Source organism: Coturnix japonica, chromosome Z, assembly GCF_054131305.1.
Source record: "Coturnix japonica strain WE chromosome Z, WE-NBRP24, whole genome shotgun sequence".
Classification (NCBI taxonomy): Eukaryota; Metazoa; Chordata; class Aves; order Galliformes; family Phasianidae; genus Coturnix; species Coturnix japonica.
Genome location: NC_140702.1, coordinates 246,194 through 261,097, shown reverse-complemented (window position 1 = coordinate 261,097; position 14,904 = coordinate 246,194). Strand labels below are relative to the sequence as shown.

Sequence of the window (14,904 nt, the reverse complement as noted above, 5' to 3'; positions counted from 1 at the left end):
ATTTCAGAGGTGGATGTTGGTGATATGACAGTAGAGGCTGCACCTTCCTACCAAAATTCTGTTCCATTTTGTTGCAATGAGACAGATGGCAGCAGGTCAGTTTGTGCTCACAGAATGAAATTCTGGATTAGGGGAAACCATTTAAGCCAGCGGGCCCTAGGTATCATCATGGCTTTTGAAGACTAGAGAACATCTAGAGTGGAACCCTGACACTAACTGCTGTGTTTTTGTAGCATGAGAACATACAAAACCTGCCACTGAAAATGGGGAACACACAGAGGGTGTCAGTGCTCGCTGATGGCAGGCACGCAAGGTGCTGGCAGCAAGGGGAGCAGGGAGAAATGTTAGCTCAGACATTGCAGTTTGCAAGAAATACTTGTGAAACTGGAAGCAAATACTTAATACTTTGATTGATCGTTCATGGGACACCGCCAATAATCAGCTTTGGGAAGCACACATGGAAACACAGACAGGTCTGCCCATGTGTTCAGTATGCTCTGGTCAATACGTCTACCTCACGTAAATCATTATGGCCGTATCTTCCCCCTTTCTTTCAGGCTGACATTTATTGGGCTAGAGCAGACGACCTGTTGAAACGTAGGTACGGTGTTTACTATTATTCCTTCCCAAATGCTGTTTAAGTTGAAACCACAGAATCTGTTTCAGTGCTCATCGTAATAACAAACGAACACAAGTCAGTAATAGGCAATAAACTGTGACAAAATTGCCCACGTCTTTCTGATGCCCATGGGTTTGGTACCAGCATATAACGTGATCACACACAGCTGTTGGATAGGATGCTGTACAGCAGTAGCATCAGCCTGAAAGACAGCCACAATGAGTGTTAACCTGGTTCAGAGTTGCTTAAAGCTTACTGAATTCTTTGAATCTCAGTGCACCAGTTTCAAAACACATTTTCAGATGTATTTTGAGCCTAGATTTGTACAACGTTGCTGCATAAGCTTAGCATACGCTAAGTCACTCTCATAGCAGTACAAACAAGCATGTATTTACAGTGCTGCTTGTGTAAAATTGAGCAGACCGATCTTTCTTTGCCACACACACACACATTAAAAAAATAAAAAAAATAATAATAAAATAAAAAAGAACAATAATAATAATTAAAAAAGCTTGTGTTGAGTCTCACAGCCTGTCTCAGTGTGCAGTAAGAGGAAGCTATCCCACACAGGGAGGCCCACATCTCTTCCTTATCCCCAGTTACAGCCGTGGTACCCACAGCGATTAAAGCAGTAGCCAGACAGCTGCAAACAATCAAACTACTGCATTTCTATGACCGCAGGATGTGCCAGGAGAACCACGTCCTCCTATTTCTTTGTTTCATTTGAGACCCAGACAGCATCACCAGAAATTCAGAAAACAACAACGTTAAGTTTGCAGAGTCTTAAGAGTAAAATTTCAATGAGCTTGTTCCTACTATTTACTTTCTTCCTCCTTGACTTGCGTGGTTGTAGCAAGGTGACTCAATGCAGTTGTCCCAGGCAGTACTTTGTGATAAGTGCTCAAGCTTTGGGTCCGAGGTCAGTGGCGGTCATAGGCAGCAGCAGCTGCTGGTGGGGCTGCTCCACGGGCTGCAGCGCTGTAGTAGTAAGGAGAGCCTGGAAAAGAAGAGACAGCTGTGAAGAGAACTGATGGGGGAAAGGAGCCCGCTCACAGCACCCAGAGCTCCTTCCTCAGTGTTCTGAGCCATGGGAATGAAGGCCCGTGATCACTGAAGGGTCACCTGTAATGTGGGGTGTTTGCTGCAATAAGGAAGTCTGTTAGACTTCATTTGTGTCTACACACACGTATATTTGGTCGGCGCAAGCTATAAATACACAAGAGAGGAAACAAACTGATTTGGTGCCTCAGACATGAAATGAGAAAAGATAGCAAGGGAAGTGCTGCTGCCCCAAATGGGGACCCGAAGGGGGCCAACACTACCAGCCCAAACACTTCTCAATAATGGGGCCTTTCCAACTCACCATGCCTATTGCTGGGTCCTCACACGTGCATGCTTACCTGTTTCTTCTGCTTTCTTTCTGAACACCTTGTCAGAAAGGCCACACCATCAGTCCACTCCTTTTTTATTTCTAAGCCAGTGCCCCTAATGTGAAGTGTGGGTTGTCTCTGGTAGCACCTTGCTTTCCAAAGGCCTTGCAGTTCTGCTGAGTTTCATTTCTCTGGTTTGCAGAGGAAGCAAAAGGTTGTATTTTACGCAGAAAGTGAGAACAGTGCATCACAAAGCAATTGCTCCTTCTCGCTGTCAGCGTGCTCCCATCCAAAATAGACTCATCCATCCTCTGGCCATTTTTTCTATCCAGTCCATATTCTCTCTCTTCCATAAATTCCTTGGCACAGCCATTTCTGGCCCCTCCTTGTTCTCCACCTGCTCATGGAAGATTTGCCTGCAGCTCCATTGAGCAGCCCACAGACCTCCCTGCAGGACGCCATCCAGGCCCCGCGACCACAGGCAGCCCTGAGCAGTGAGATGTGAAGCACAGACCACAACCACGAAGCAAAAGCTGCCACCGAGTTGAAAGCAATGAGAGAAAACGGCAAAGAAGTTATTGCAACAAGCCAGCATGAAATTGAATCGTTTTTCTTCATTAGACCGCCTTTCTGTTATCCACCGTTAGCGTGTGCTTGTTGAGCAAGGTCTGAGCTGGCGTGCCCGCCAAGCCCTGCAGACAGTGACGGACGGAGTCCCGTGCACACCCTTGCTTCCCAGCATGTCTGTACACACGCTTCTGTGCACATCACTACATTACAGGAGCTTCAGCTCATCAGCAGAGCCCTGGACTCAAATTGTCACACCAACCTCAGCAGTTTGTTCCTATTCTTGTTCCCTCCCCCTGAATCATTTTTCAACCCCAAATCCTGTTTCTTGCACCTGTAAATCATTGCATCTCCCTCCTAAAATCCTCTTTCATCCATCAGTGGTTGGGGCACTGATCTAAACTGATGGAAGGGAAACTCCAAACCATATAGCGCTCACAGGTCCATGTTCTGAGCCTGGCAGCCCACAGAATGCATTTGTTCCAACTGGACATAAACCGTGTTCTGCTCACAGCCTCAAAGAGAAAGAATTTACCCTCAGAAATTATCATCCAAAAATGAAACAAAGGCACCAAAGTCCTTTCCTGCACCAGTGTAAATCTGCAGGCACCCCATAGAGCCCCATAGACACCCCATATCCCCCCATCTCCCCCTATATGACCCCATATCTTCCCCTATTAACCCCATATCCCCCATATCTCTTGCTGTAGGTCCGGCCGTTCACTCTGGGTCAGCTGAAGGCGCTGTTGGGTCACACCGGGACCCTGCAGGAGGACGGGTTCTGGATCGACCGCATCAAGTCCCACTGCTACATCACTGTGGGTTCATATGGGATCTATGGGGGGATATGCAGGAGTATGCAACCCTGCCTTGCCAAAAGCCACCCTTGTGATGCAGGAAGATGGGCTTCAGGTTGGGTCTGCATTTATTCTGAATATCCCACTGGTTTCTTCACAGATTGGCAGGGAAAATGAAAGAAACGTGCAATGCTGGTCTTCTGAGGCCTGTCTTCAGGTGCTTCAGAGCTTTGTTTGTCCTCCCTTCAGCAGTGCGAGTTTAAAATATCTCATCTGATTCCAAAGCAGGTACAAAACCAGCAACTGAGAAATCACTGTGTGCACTCTTCGGGCTGGTTACAGCACCTTCCTCAACACAGCCCAACCAAACTCTTGCAGGCAGCCCTGGCTGCGGCCATGGTAACTGCAGGTTTAAGCACCAGGAGTCCTCTGGCTTTGTACAGTTATGCCCATCGATATTAGCTGAAGATCTGTTCTCTGATTTATGATGGAAGCACTAACAAACCCTTAAATGTGGCACGGAAAATAGCAGTTGCATACCAGCACCATGGCATGAGAGGCAGAGGCTGTCTATTGCTCCCGAAGGATTTGTTTAAGGACGGGAACCATGATGAATACAGCCTGGGTGGCTCAATTACATGGGGACTCAATTACTTAAAACAAAGAAAGTGGATGGGGAGGGGGGAAAAAAAAAAAAAAGACAAAAATTCAAAATTATTTCTCTGCTGGAGGTCACATACAACAGCCCTGTCATCCATAAATCTGGAAATCTCTAAGGCACGCTATTCCTCCGTTGAAAGATGACAATTAATTGGTATTTTACTTACCTCATCCATGCAAATTATGCAGGGAAAAATTCTAATTACTGCATTCTACATGTGTACAAGGTCAAAGTGGGCCATCTTTTGACAGTGGTGTAAAATGGATTGTGTTTATGCTTCACACGAGGGCCATGATCCTGCGTGAGCCGTGGGGCTCCTGCTCCCTACTGTTTGTGAGAGCCCATGCCGACATCTGAGAGGCTGCGTGAGCACAACAGGCACCGCAGACCCACAACTGAAGAGCAAACGTAACATGAGGTCTGGGATAAATGCAAATGGATGGAACCAGCAAAGAGACAACGCCATACAGGGCAGTGGGGCGAACATTCAATGAAGGATTTCCATGAAGAAGGTGCTCCCAATAAAATGACACCAGGTCTGTAGGAAGAGGACTCCTCAACTTCGACAAATGGGCATTCTGTCTCCCAGCAATGCCTTGTGTCTATCAGATGATTCTCGGAGGCAGAAATGGGAAGACAACAGCGTTTAGCAGAAGGCTTCCTTCTGGTGAAGGGAAATGGGAGGTTTGCAATACGCAATGGAAATCTGCAGCCACTCATCAATGAAGAGGACTGGGATGCAAGATGGCTCCAGGACACGCATCCTGCTTATCCTGGTGACTGATAATTGCTGCTGGCTTATAAATGAGCACAGCTAGGAGCACGGCCCCAAAGTGGAGGCAGCAACTTACCCAGAAGTCCGGGATTGGGAAACCTCCAGGAATCGTTGTACGTTGAGTACTGCGGGTGGCTGTACGGGCTCCCAGAAAACTCACTCCCTAAACCAAAGGGAAACAGAAAAAGGCAAAATAAAGGTTATTTGGTCTAAGACTACAGTCAGTTGTGTGGGGGAAAAAGCGCTATTCAGAATCTGCTGTATTCCAGTGAAGGCTTTCGCCAAAAGCACTGCCAACCACCCTCTCCATAGAAGGGCAGTCTGGATGGCCCTTTATTTAATTTATTAAAGATTTAGTAACTGGATGGCCAGTTATTAAAAGGGTACAGTCATCTTCTGTGTGTCCTCTTGCAATCCAGCTCACACCTGCTGAGTTAGTGGGATTTTGTCACGCAGCTTGTGCTTCAGGAACAAGACAACTAAGGGGAGGAATCCAAGACCGACCTAAAAGGCTTGGCCATTGCCTCCATGTCCCACAACACTCAGGGCAAGAAATGCTGGGATGGAGCTGCTCAGCCAGTCTCCCTGTCAGCAGAAGATAAACTATCTGATCTGGGTAGTGAGGACCATATTAGCCTCTCCAGCAGAACATGGTCCTGTACCCATACTTCTATCAATCACTTTAACAGAGGAAGAGGGATGCTTGATTCGGTTCCAGGAGCTTGTGAAACCCTCCAGAAAAAGGCACGTGAAGACTCAAAGAATTGCTGCTATTATCTCCTCACCAGCCGATTTCTCCATCTTTTTTTTTTCTCTTCACATGTCATCTCCTGTTTCATACCTGAGCTGCGATCACTTCAGGGCAGCACCATGCATAACATGGCTCTGACCTTGGGTAGGGCACTTGGTTCAACCACTATGCGAACAGAAACATCACTGCTGCTCCGTTAGAACATCTCCCATGAATGAGAGCTCCTCTGCTCTCCTATCTTTCTTCATCCCAGGTTCACAAACGTATACACAGTAAACAGCACTGATGGAGAAAGAACAATTTTCCTTCGGCAAGGTGGCACCCAGCACAGCCACCCACACGACCCAGAGCCACCAGCTCATCATCAGGACAGCTCATCCCAGAGTCTCATTTGCTGGCCCCAGGAGAGAGGTGGTTGTTCAGGTAGCACAAAGTGCACTGCTGGGTGAGCACCATGTGTCTGCTGCAGGGATGAAGCAGCACCGTGTGTCTGCTGGAGGCAGCAGCGCATCCCGAGCACGCAGCCGTGCTGCAGATGGAAGCAGGCTGACATCTCATTGTTCCATCCTCCCCTCAGAACCTCTGCTACCCCCTTCCCTTCTCACACACACATAAGGACCCTCTCTGGGGATGTGCCGGTGCCTGTCAGGCTGAGGCTTCCAATTCTCTGTTTTTTATGCCTCAGTGGTCAGGGTGTCAGGCTCCTGCAGCACACACCAGCCAGGAGCTGGAGGAGTCACTGAGCACCATCAGCTTGGTGACAGTACCGTGTGCTTCTTAACATACTCTGCATATCCATCAGCCCTGCAAAAAGAGGCTGAGGTTGGGAGGTGGTTGGGGGGGGTTGAGGGGGAGGGGGCAGAGAGGGAATAGCAAATGAGAGAGAGAAACAAGAGAGTGGTGGAGGGAAAGGAGGGATGGGAGAGAAAGGCTCAGGCCCTGCTATCATCATCACAGCGTACTGGCAGGCAATCACTGTGGCTGTAGGTGAGCTAAACTGGATGAATGAATGCTGCGTGAACGCCTCACGGGTTCCACCAGGTGTTCCAGGCCCATCAGCATTACTTTCCAACTGCACTGTTAACCAGCTCAAACTCTATGTAAAAAAAAGAAACAAAAACTAAACCACAAGGAATCATTCACCCAGGGGCACCTCTGGGCAAGGTGCAGGGCTGAGCTGAGCAGCCTGGCAGTCGGGGTAAAGTTCCACTGTGTTTCCAAAGTGATGTGCAGAAGAAATGAAAACCCTGAATTCAAAGATCACAAGAAGCAGTATGTGAAGAAATAGATGCCATGACTTAAAACTGTCCCTAGGCTACGTGCCCCTCTGGTGCTGGGTTCTGTCCACATCACAGGATTCATTGCTCATCCCAAAACCACCCAGCAATGCCATTCTGCTCTCAGAAGCCCTATGGAGCACCAGCGTGCTAAAAACCATCCCTCACTGGAAGGGAGAAGGATAGAAGTATAAATGTTGGCTGTCCAAAGGCAGCCAGATGTATGGGAGGACATCAGCACAGTGGGTACCACGTACTTCCTTCAACATCGTCCAAGTCTAAGGGAAGATCTGCAGTTAGTCTCAACCAGGTTAGGATCTTGGTAGGTAAAACGGGAAATAAGCTGCATGTTTGACATGCCTTTTGGTTTTGGTTGTTTTTGGTCTGTCTCAGTGAAACTAATAGCCAATTGAAAGTCCTAAGACAAGCAAACAGAATCAATAAAGCATTCACTGAAGAGCAGGCTTGGGAAGTTTTCCTGAGACTGGACTGTTAGAAAATAGAGTTAACAGCAAAAACTGTGGTGTGGACAGAGCCCTCCAAAGGAAAAGAGCAGCCCTGCATCCCAAACACGGGCAGAGGGATGGGCAGAGGGCAGATGGATGGAGGAGGAAACTTAAACGAAGAAGAAACTTTTCCAAAGGGAATCAGTAAGTTCAGTTTTGGAAAACACTACCAGTGAACTGCTTTGAAGAAAGGAAGGTATTTCTTTCGTATATATTGGCCTCATATTTCAGTATGACAAAGATGTGCCTAAACGTGTGGCCAGTTCTAGCCAAGACAGACCCACTGGAGCTGATTCATACAGACAGAGGCTAGCAAAAGAGAGATCAGCAATTGTACACACACAGATATGTGCACACTCTTTAAGTATTTAGGCTTCTCTTGGTCACATCTTATGTTAATGAAAGCCATCCACAGAGGCTTAGTACACCACTTGTAAATCCCCTGTGAGCATCCAGTGGATCAACAGACTGCTTACTGTCACATACGAATCCTTCCACTCAGAAAAAGCCTGCCTACATCTGTAATGTAGTTATTGATTAACATCTGGGCAACCACTGCCCAAACTTCCACACGTCTCCCACACAGCTCTGGCTGTGTTTTTACACCTCTGTCACAAAGCAATGTGTTGCAGTAGCAGCTGGAAGGCACAAAGCCATATTCACATAACATTGCTTCAAAGTTCCCAGCCCCACCAAGGCTGCCAATTAACTTCTAATGAGAACTATATGTAATCTTATTTTCACACAGACTGCACGATATTTTCTCATTCTTTAATCTTCGTATTAACCAGCACCTGGCTGAAGATGCACCTTTTTATTTGTGAGGGTCTTGTCATATCTAAAATAAAATCAAACATGCAGATTTTTTGTAAGACCACTCATTTCCAGGGAGCTACAAGGCACAGCAACCCCACCAGTGAGTAATGAGTTGTGGGTTAAGGTGGACGTACCTTGCTGTGAAGTCATTGTATGATTCTCGACCCGTGCTGCCTGCCATAAAATTTTAATGCTGCCTCTGACATATTTATGAAATACCTCACCCAGTCTTTGCAGGGTGACAAAAAAGATTTACATCTGTAATTACTGCAAGCACATAAGGTATTAGATATGCACTTTAAACTTTTGTACACAAAGGTATTTAACTTTAATACAACAAAGGTAGGTGGTGCCACTGAGCAACCATACTGGAACTGCATTAGGAGAGAATTATCCCCCAGCACAAAGAGGACCAGGGCCCAACTCATCTGCACAGAACACAGAGTTGCAATTAACGATGACAAGAAAGTTGCCCTTCCCCTCCTGTGGTTGACATTTACAGAGCTCTCTGCCTAGAAGATGTTTAGGTGATGGAGTATGTCCAAAGAAGAGCAACAAAGCTGGCCAAGAGTTGTGAGGAGTGGATGAGAGATCTGGGGTTATATAGCCCCGAGAAAAAGAGGCTCAGGGGAAACCTGATCACACTCTCCAACTCCCTGAAAGGGGTTTATAACAAGGTGGGGGTCAGTCTCTTCTCCCAAGCAACGAGCAACAGAACAAGAAGAACTGGCCTCAAGTTGTGCCAGGGGAAGCTGAGGTTTGGTATTTGGAAAAAATTCTTCGCTGAAGAAGGGTTATGAAGCACTGGAATAGGCTCAGGGAAGGTATTTAAAAGACACATAGAAATGGTGCTTAGAGACGTGATTTAGCTGTAGAGTTGGCAGTGCTGTTAATGGTTGGACATGATGATCTTAGAGGTCTTTTCCAAGCTAATGATTCTATGGTTCTATGAAATTCTCCAAACTGTGTAATTGAAATGTCACGTTGGGATCAGATGAAAATATTCCACTCCATTCTTCATTCTGGTCTTCGCCTTTCTATTATAATCTCAGCATTTGTAATAGCGTAATATGTTGTTACTTCCAGAAATTACACAAGTAATTGAACTAATTAAGATTACAAGTCGTAACGATATATCCATAACGTGGAAACTGGATTTCTAACACCTGGAAATTAAGAGTTTTGGCTGCTCGATAAAGGTACTTTGCTGTTGACATGGAAGCAGTCTTTATTAATGAGACAGATGTGAACAGGAAGGTGCACTGCTCGCCTCTTGGTCTGACCTGAAACAGCTGGAATAGCAAAACACTGCACCAAGCATAAGAACACATCGGGAAGCAAAAGCTGATGTGAACCTCATTGCCTCCCAAGCAGCACCCCCAGGCAGGCTGAAGCTCAAGGACATCATGGCAGGAACCCATGGCACATCCTGAGTGCCCAGGGTAAACTTCAATGGGCAAGATGCTTCTTGCTGAGCACTGGCATTTAGTTTCCCTGATTTTGTTTGACTGATGCTGTTTCAAAAGACAAAAGTGCTGACATGGAAACGGGGTGTCTTTAGAACTCCCTCTTTCATTTTGACTGGGATCTTGCTTTAAATTCTCCACCTGATTTGTTTTTCTTTCCACCACTCCATTCCTTAGTTTCTTTTCACACTGATTTCACATCGCATCATACTGCATTGTCATCTACTCTTAAGTCTTGCCATTCAACTTGTTCTATTGGTGCTTCAATGTGTCCAGAAACACCTGGAAAGAGAACACTTAATTCCCAAGGTCTGATCTAGATCTAGATATTAATTTGTGACTATGTGAGTTCGCTGCAGGATGAAGGTTCTCTGTGCAGACACTGCCACTAAACTCCCTACAGCAAACCATGAAAAACTCAGCTTTCAGTCCATGAAAACAAGTCCAGCAAGTGGCAAAAAAGCTGAGATCCAGAACACGGCTTTCCAAAACCCAACGCCTCGTGGCTTCTTCCTTACATTCGTATTTACTTTGTGTTTTGTTTCCATCAACAGATAAGCAAACACACACACAAAGCCAATGGAGGAGCACAGCACATGAAGCCCCTCCGATCAGTGGATCCTGCTGGCGTCCTGCTGTGCAGCCTCGATGGGAATGAGCCGACACCGTGTAAAGGCAAGCTCTGCTGCTCAGCCCTGCACGGAGCATTCCCCAATGCTATATCTCCTGCCGGGCTCATGCAATTCACGGTCAATAGACAAATGCCCATCGTTCCATCCGCAGGCAGCTCCTGTTGGAAGTGCTGGGGCAGAGGCTCAGTTCATAGGCTGGAGATGGGCAGAGTGGAGCCCTTAGCACTGAATGAAGCACCATCATTAAACAGCCTCTATTTTCAAGCTGCTGGCAGCACGAGGAAAGAGATAAAAGCCGCATCTTTGCTGCCCTTGAGACTCAAGGCTTATCCCGGTCCGGACGGATCGCACTGTGCTATAGATGCTCTCGGGGCTGGAAGCACATTCATCCCCCCACAGGCATTAAAAAGGCCTTTTCTCCATCCCTGACCATTGCCACGAGCACTCCGAAGCCCCTTTTGCCCCTTCCCCCGGCCGACCCCATGCTGGGTATGGACGGGGTGGGCTGTCATTCAGGAGGTGCCCCTCGGTGCCTCCGTATTGGGTCTTCCTATGGGGGTGTGTGTTGTCTGAGCCGCTGCTGTCAGGCATTTCAGACGGAACGAGGCACCGAACGCTGGTCTGACAGCTCGCCGCCGAATTAGAGCTATTTGCATGCTAATTTTCACCGTGCTTAGCAGAGCCGGAGCCAGAAGCAGCTTCTGCGTGTTTGGAACAATGCTTGACTGATCTAGCGGCGTTAACGAGCAAATTATGGTAATTTTGTTATTACAAATTCATAGAAATTTCCAAAGAGTGGAGCAATACAATATGTTTTTTTTGTTGGTGTTTTTTTTTTCCTCCTCCTCCTCACTCCTAAATACGGAATCTTTTGTTTATACACACTTTGCTTTGCTTACTTATGTTTAGTTATGCATAGTGTTTCAGTTCAAAGGGAGGAGGCAGGAATTACAGCTGGAGCAGAGGGAAGCAGAGCAGCAGACTGAGCTGGATTCGCTGTGTGGGTACCTGGGACAACACACCCAGATGCTCTTATCAGCAGTGCCCTGAAAGCCAAGGGCATGGAGGCTCATGGCCTTGCTTAGGATCGAGGCTATAGGAAGGAAACCTGTTTGGGAACATCCAGAGGCTGTTGGCTTTTCCTTCCTAACCCTTCGCCTTCTTGTCCTTGTCAGTATGGCTTCTACATCAATTCTGTGTATGCTCTGTCCAAGTGTGGAAGATGCACATCTGAAAGATGAACAACAGAATGCTCTTCCATGCTTCTGTGATCCTGGCAGCCCCTTACTCAAAATGTACATGAGCAGCAGATAAATGTATATCAGTTTCTTATCTACTTCGTTGTTAATAATAATAAAGACATACTAATCATTCGTCAGCTGATCTTCAGTCTGTTTCTGCACTGAGATTTCTGTGATGCTGCATCACATATGTGATGAAACTTATGTAGAGTTTGTTCTATGAGGCCACAGGACAGTGGGAAGGCATCTATATGAATCAGACCTAAACCTGGGAGAAGGCAGTAAGCTCACATAAGAAGCGAAGACATCCTCCAACATCCCAAATGTCAGTACTTCCTATTTCTTAGCAGTGGTCCTCTGGCTTTAAAGGCAGATGCTGTGACAAGTTGTTATGTGCTTCTAGGGTCAATAAGGTATTTCAGGGGCATTCTGTGTGATGGCTGCATTTGCTCTACCTGAGTGTACTCAGACTGAATTGCAACTCCCCATGTGGCAGCTTTGTATTACCTACAAGGCTGCTACACCAAGCACTTCCCCCAGCATCACACCTTCCACCTGCTTTGAGAAGCACTGCCACCATTTCCCATGGTGACATCAGTGAGAATAATCAGAACAGGGACAAAAACCCTTGCTGAGATATCAGAGTATGAAGCAAGCGAAGCTGCTGACAAACAGATTCAGAAATCATCGCCAAGCTCTAAGGAGACTACTTGCTGCTTTCAAGGCATGCCAAGGTTCATTCCTTGTTTTCCTAGGAGATCTTCTCATAATAAAACAGCTTGATTTTCCTTTCTGTTTTACTGATGGCAACAGCCCCGCTGTTCCAGTAAGCCGACAGTTCAGCCTCGTGCAGTCAACCAGACGGGCTGAGAGAGGGAGTTTTCCCATCCAGGATTAGATGGGAGAAGTAGAACAGGGAGAAGATACAGTCTGGCCTGTCTACATCGATACCAGCCACTCACAAGGAAAAAGACTTCTAAGAACCATGTGTTTTTTCCTTTTATTTTGTTGGGTTTTTTTCCCCAACATTATTTTCTGCTTTGCTCATCAGGATGATCCCCCCTTGTCCCCCCCCTTCCCTTCACCTTTTTTCTTTAATGAAAAATTGTTGGTGGCACCATTGCTATTTTTATACTTTTCAAAGCCCAGTTTTGAATGTCAGTGTTTTCAGGTCCTTTTAGTTGGGTAATTGCACATGGACTTCATATAAAGGAAATTCATTTGTTCAGGGTCACTGCATGGTTTTTCATTAAAAACAAATTACCGGTGCTCAGAAAGGACATCTGGGTTTCAGGAGTCCCATTAATGACTGTATTTTCAGCATCGCTATTCTGGATGCTGTACCCTTTCCTGTCAGCCCATGCTCGGGGGCCCCTGGAGGACAGAGTGAATGACAGCCATGGGGAAGGGAGGGCACAGGAGAGGGTTCCTCCCAAAGACAAGGAGAGAGGAGAGAGGGGAAAAGACACAGAGGGTAATGGGGCTGTTATCTGAGCACCTTTAAAACCAGGGCCTGAAGAGCTATTTACATGGGCACAAGCTTGAGCTGCTGGGTGCAGAGCAACCAAAACACCCAGTCACATAATGATGGGGTATTTCTCCTGCACAAGACTACAGCAGGTCTCCTGGCCCTGTATACAGCAAGAGGAGCCAGACCAGGGTGCTTGGGGCTGGAAAACCCACAAAGACAGAGATAGAACTGCTTCTCCAGGCACCTGAAGACCCCCAGATGGGCAGAAGTTTGAAGCCTTCTCATGCAAGGTAAAACAAATGCACACAGGCTTGGCCAAGGCAACAACCAGGGAAGTTCTGTGTCCCCAGCCCTGATCTAACAGCTGCCACTGGGTCAGCCCTATCGGGTTGTGATGTTCTCCCCAGCCAGGCTCTGAGACTGGCCCTGCGAATGAGAAGAGGCAAAGAAGGATTGGGAAGGCATTTGGGATGCTAGTTAGCAAATTCTCACTTAAATGAGAAAGCAAACCTGAAGAAATTGCAGCTGACCTTCACACTAGCTGGAGCAGAAGGTTGTTATTAAAGGAATCAGTGAGAGGAACAGTGCAGTTATTCAGTGTAACGGGTCACAGAGGCCTATGTGTAGTTAAAAATAAAATCTATTACCCAGGAAAACTGGCTCAGATGACTGTACATCACTGAACCCCCTCTGCATTTCCTTGTGCTGAGCTCTGCCATGACCATCACTCTCACAGCTCTGTGTTCTGCTCCAGCAGGTGTGCCCAAAGCCATGGACACATCCATTCCCCAGCACCCAACAAAAAGAAAAGGAAGAGGTGGGAGGTCGCCACTGGGAGGTGACAGAGACTCAGAGCTTTTACAGTTTGCAGTTGTGTTAAAAAGTTAATGGAAGTGCAGACCTTCAGCTGATCTAAGCAGCTGGCGACGCTTCTGAAGTAAGAACAGCCTCAATGAAGATGGAAAAGCTTCTCAGTAACTTCGTGTCCTTGCAAAATAGCATGAAGCAGGGAGACAAACCTTTCACACTTGCATTCAGATCTAAATATCTTATTTTTACAAGAAATGAAGAACCTTCCAAAAATTATATATGAGCAAAAATTATTTCAACTGAACCTCTGATCTTGCTTCCATAACCTGCACAAGTAAAGTGGCTGTTTCTTCTTAATTTCTCAGTGATCTGCTGGAACACATTTTTACAGAATATAATCAGTTTGGGACAAAAAAAATATTAATCCCAAAACAGCCAGGACAATAAATAACAATAAATAAACCACTGACTCCAGCTTGCTAACTGAGAGTGTTGATTTCCAAACCACCACCTCCTGGAGCCATGTGACTATGTATGAAATTCCATTTGGGGGATTTCCTTCAATAACTGTCTGACCTTGCTGACTCCAAAGTGACTATTTCAGAAGACCTTAAAAGCCTGGAAAGCAACAGGGAGGGGGAAGAAAGAAGATCTCTACGTAACCATTCATTTTCAAATCATTAAATATTTAGGCAGGATAAGTTTAGGTTGGATCTGAGGAGGAAGCTTTCAGCCCAGGCCATTCTGTGGTTCTATCCTTCTATGATTCAGGCCCATATTTATGATTTTTAACATCCAATTTTGAGGCTCAGAACGGCTTCTTTCCCTTTCTCAGGAGCCTGAGCACTCAGCCCCCACCGACACCACGCTGTCCTCTGCATTGCCACCTTTCCACCCCCCCCCTTCATTTTGCAGACTCACCAGGCACCATTCCTGTCAGCGCAGGGGCAGAATAGCTGCCCTGTCCAGCAGGGGGGACGTGGGGTGGGTATCCTGGGAGGGTTGTGCTTGCCAGCTCGCGACCTGAGGAATCAAACCAACAAATCACCACGTGAGCATCACTGCTGGCAGATATGCCCTGACTGCCGCGATTCAATTCAGCTTACTCTATCAGCTGCCATCATGCTGTGGCAATGAGAGAGCTT

General features: G+C 46.7%; 1 protein-coding gene across 2 annotated transcripts in view; it reads right to left on the bottom strand.

Annotated features, from left to right (window-relative positions):
• Positions 1–327: 327 nt before the first annotated feature.
• The window catches only part of PAX5 (paired box 5), a 70,013-nt gene continuing 55,436 nt past the window's right edge, over positions 328–14,904 (bottom strand). For both annotated transcript variants that reach the window (XM_085529905.1, XM_085529906.1), the window contains exons 8-10: positions 14,681–14,782; positions 4,866–4,952; positions 328–1,616 (exon numbers count right to left, since the gene is read on the bottom strand). In XM_085529905.1, coding sequence (XP_085386031.1) covers positions 1,540–1,616; positions 4,866–4,952; positions 14,681–14,782 — 266 coding nt within the window. In that variant the 3' untranslated portion in view covers positions 328–1,539. The remainder of the gene's footprint in view (positions 1,617–4,865; positions 4,953–14,680; positions 14,783–14,904) is intronic.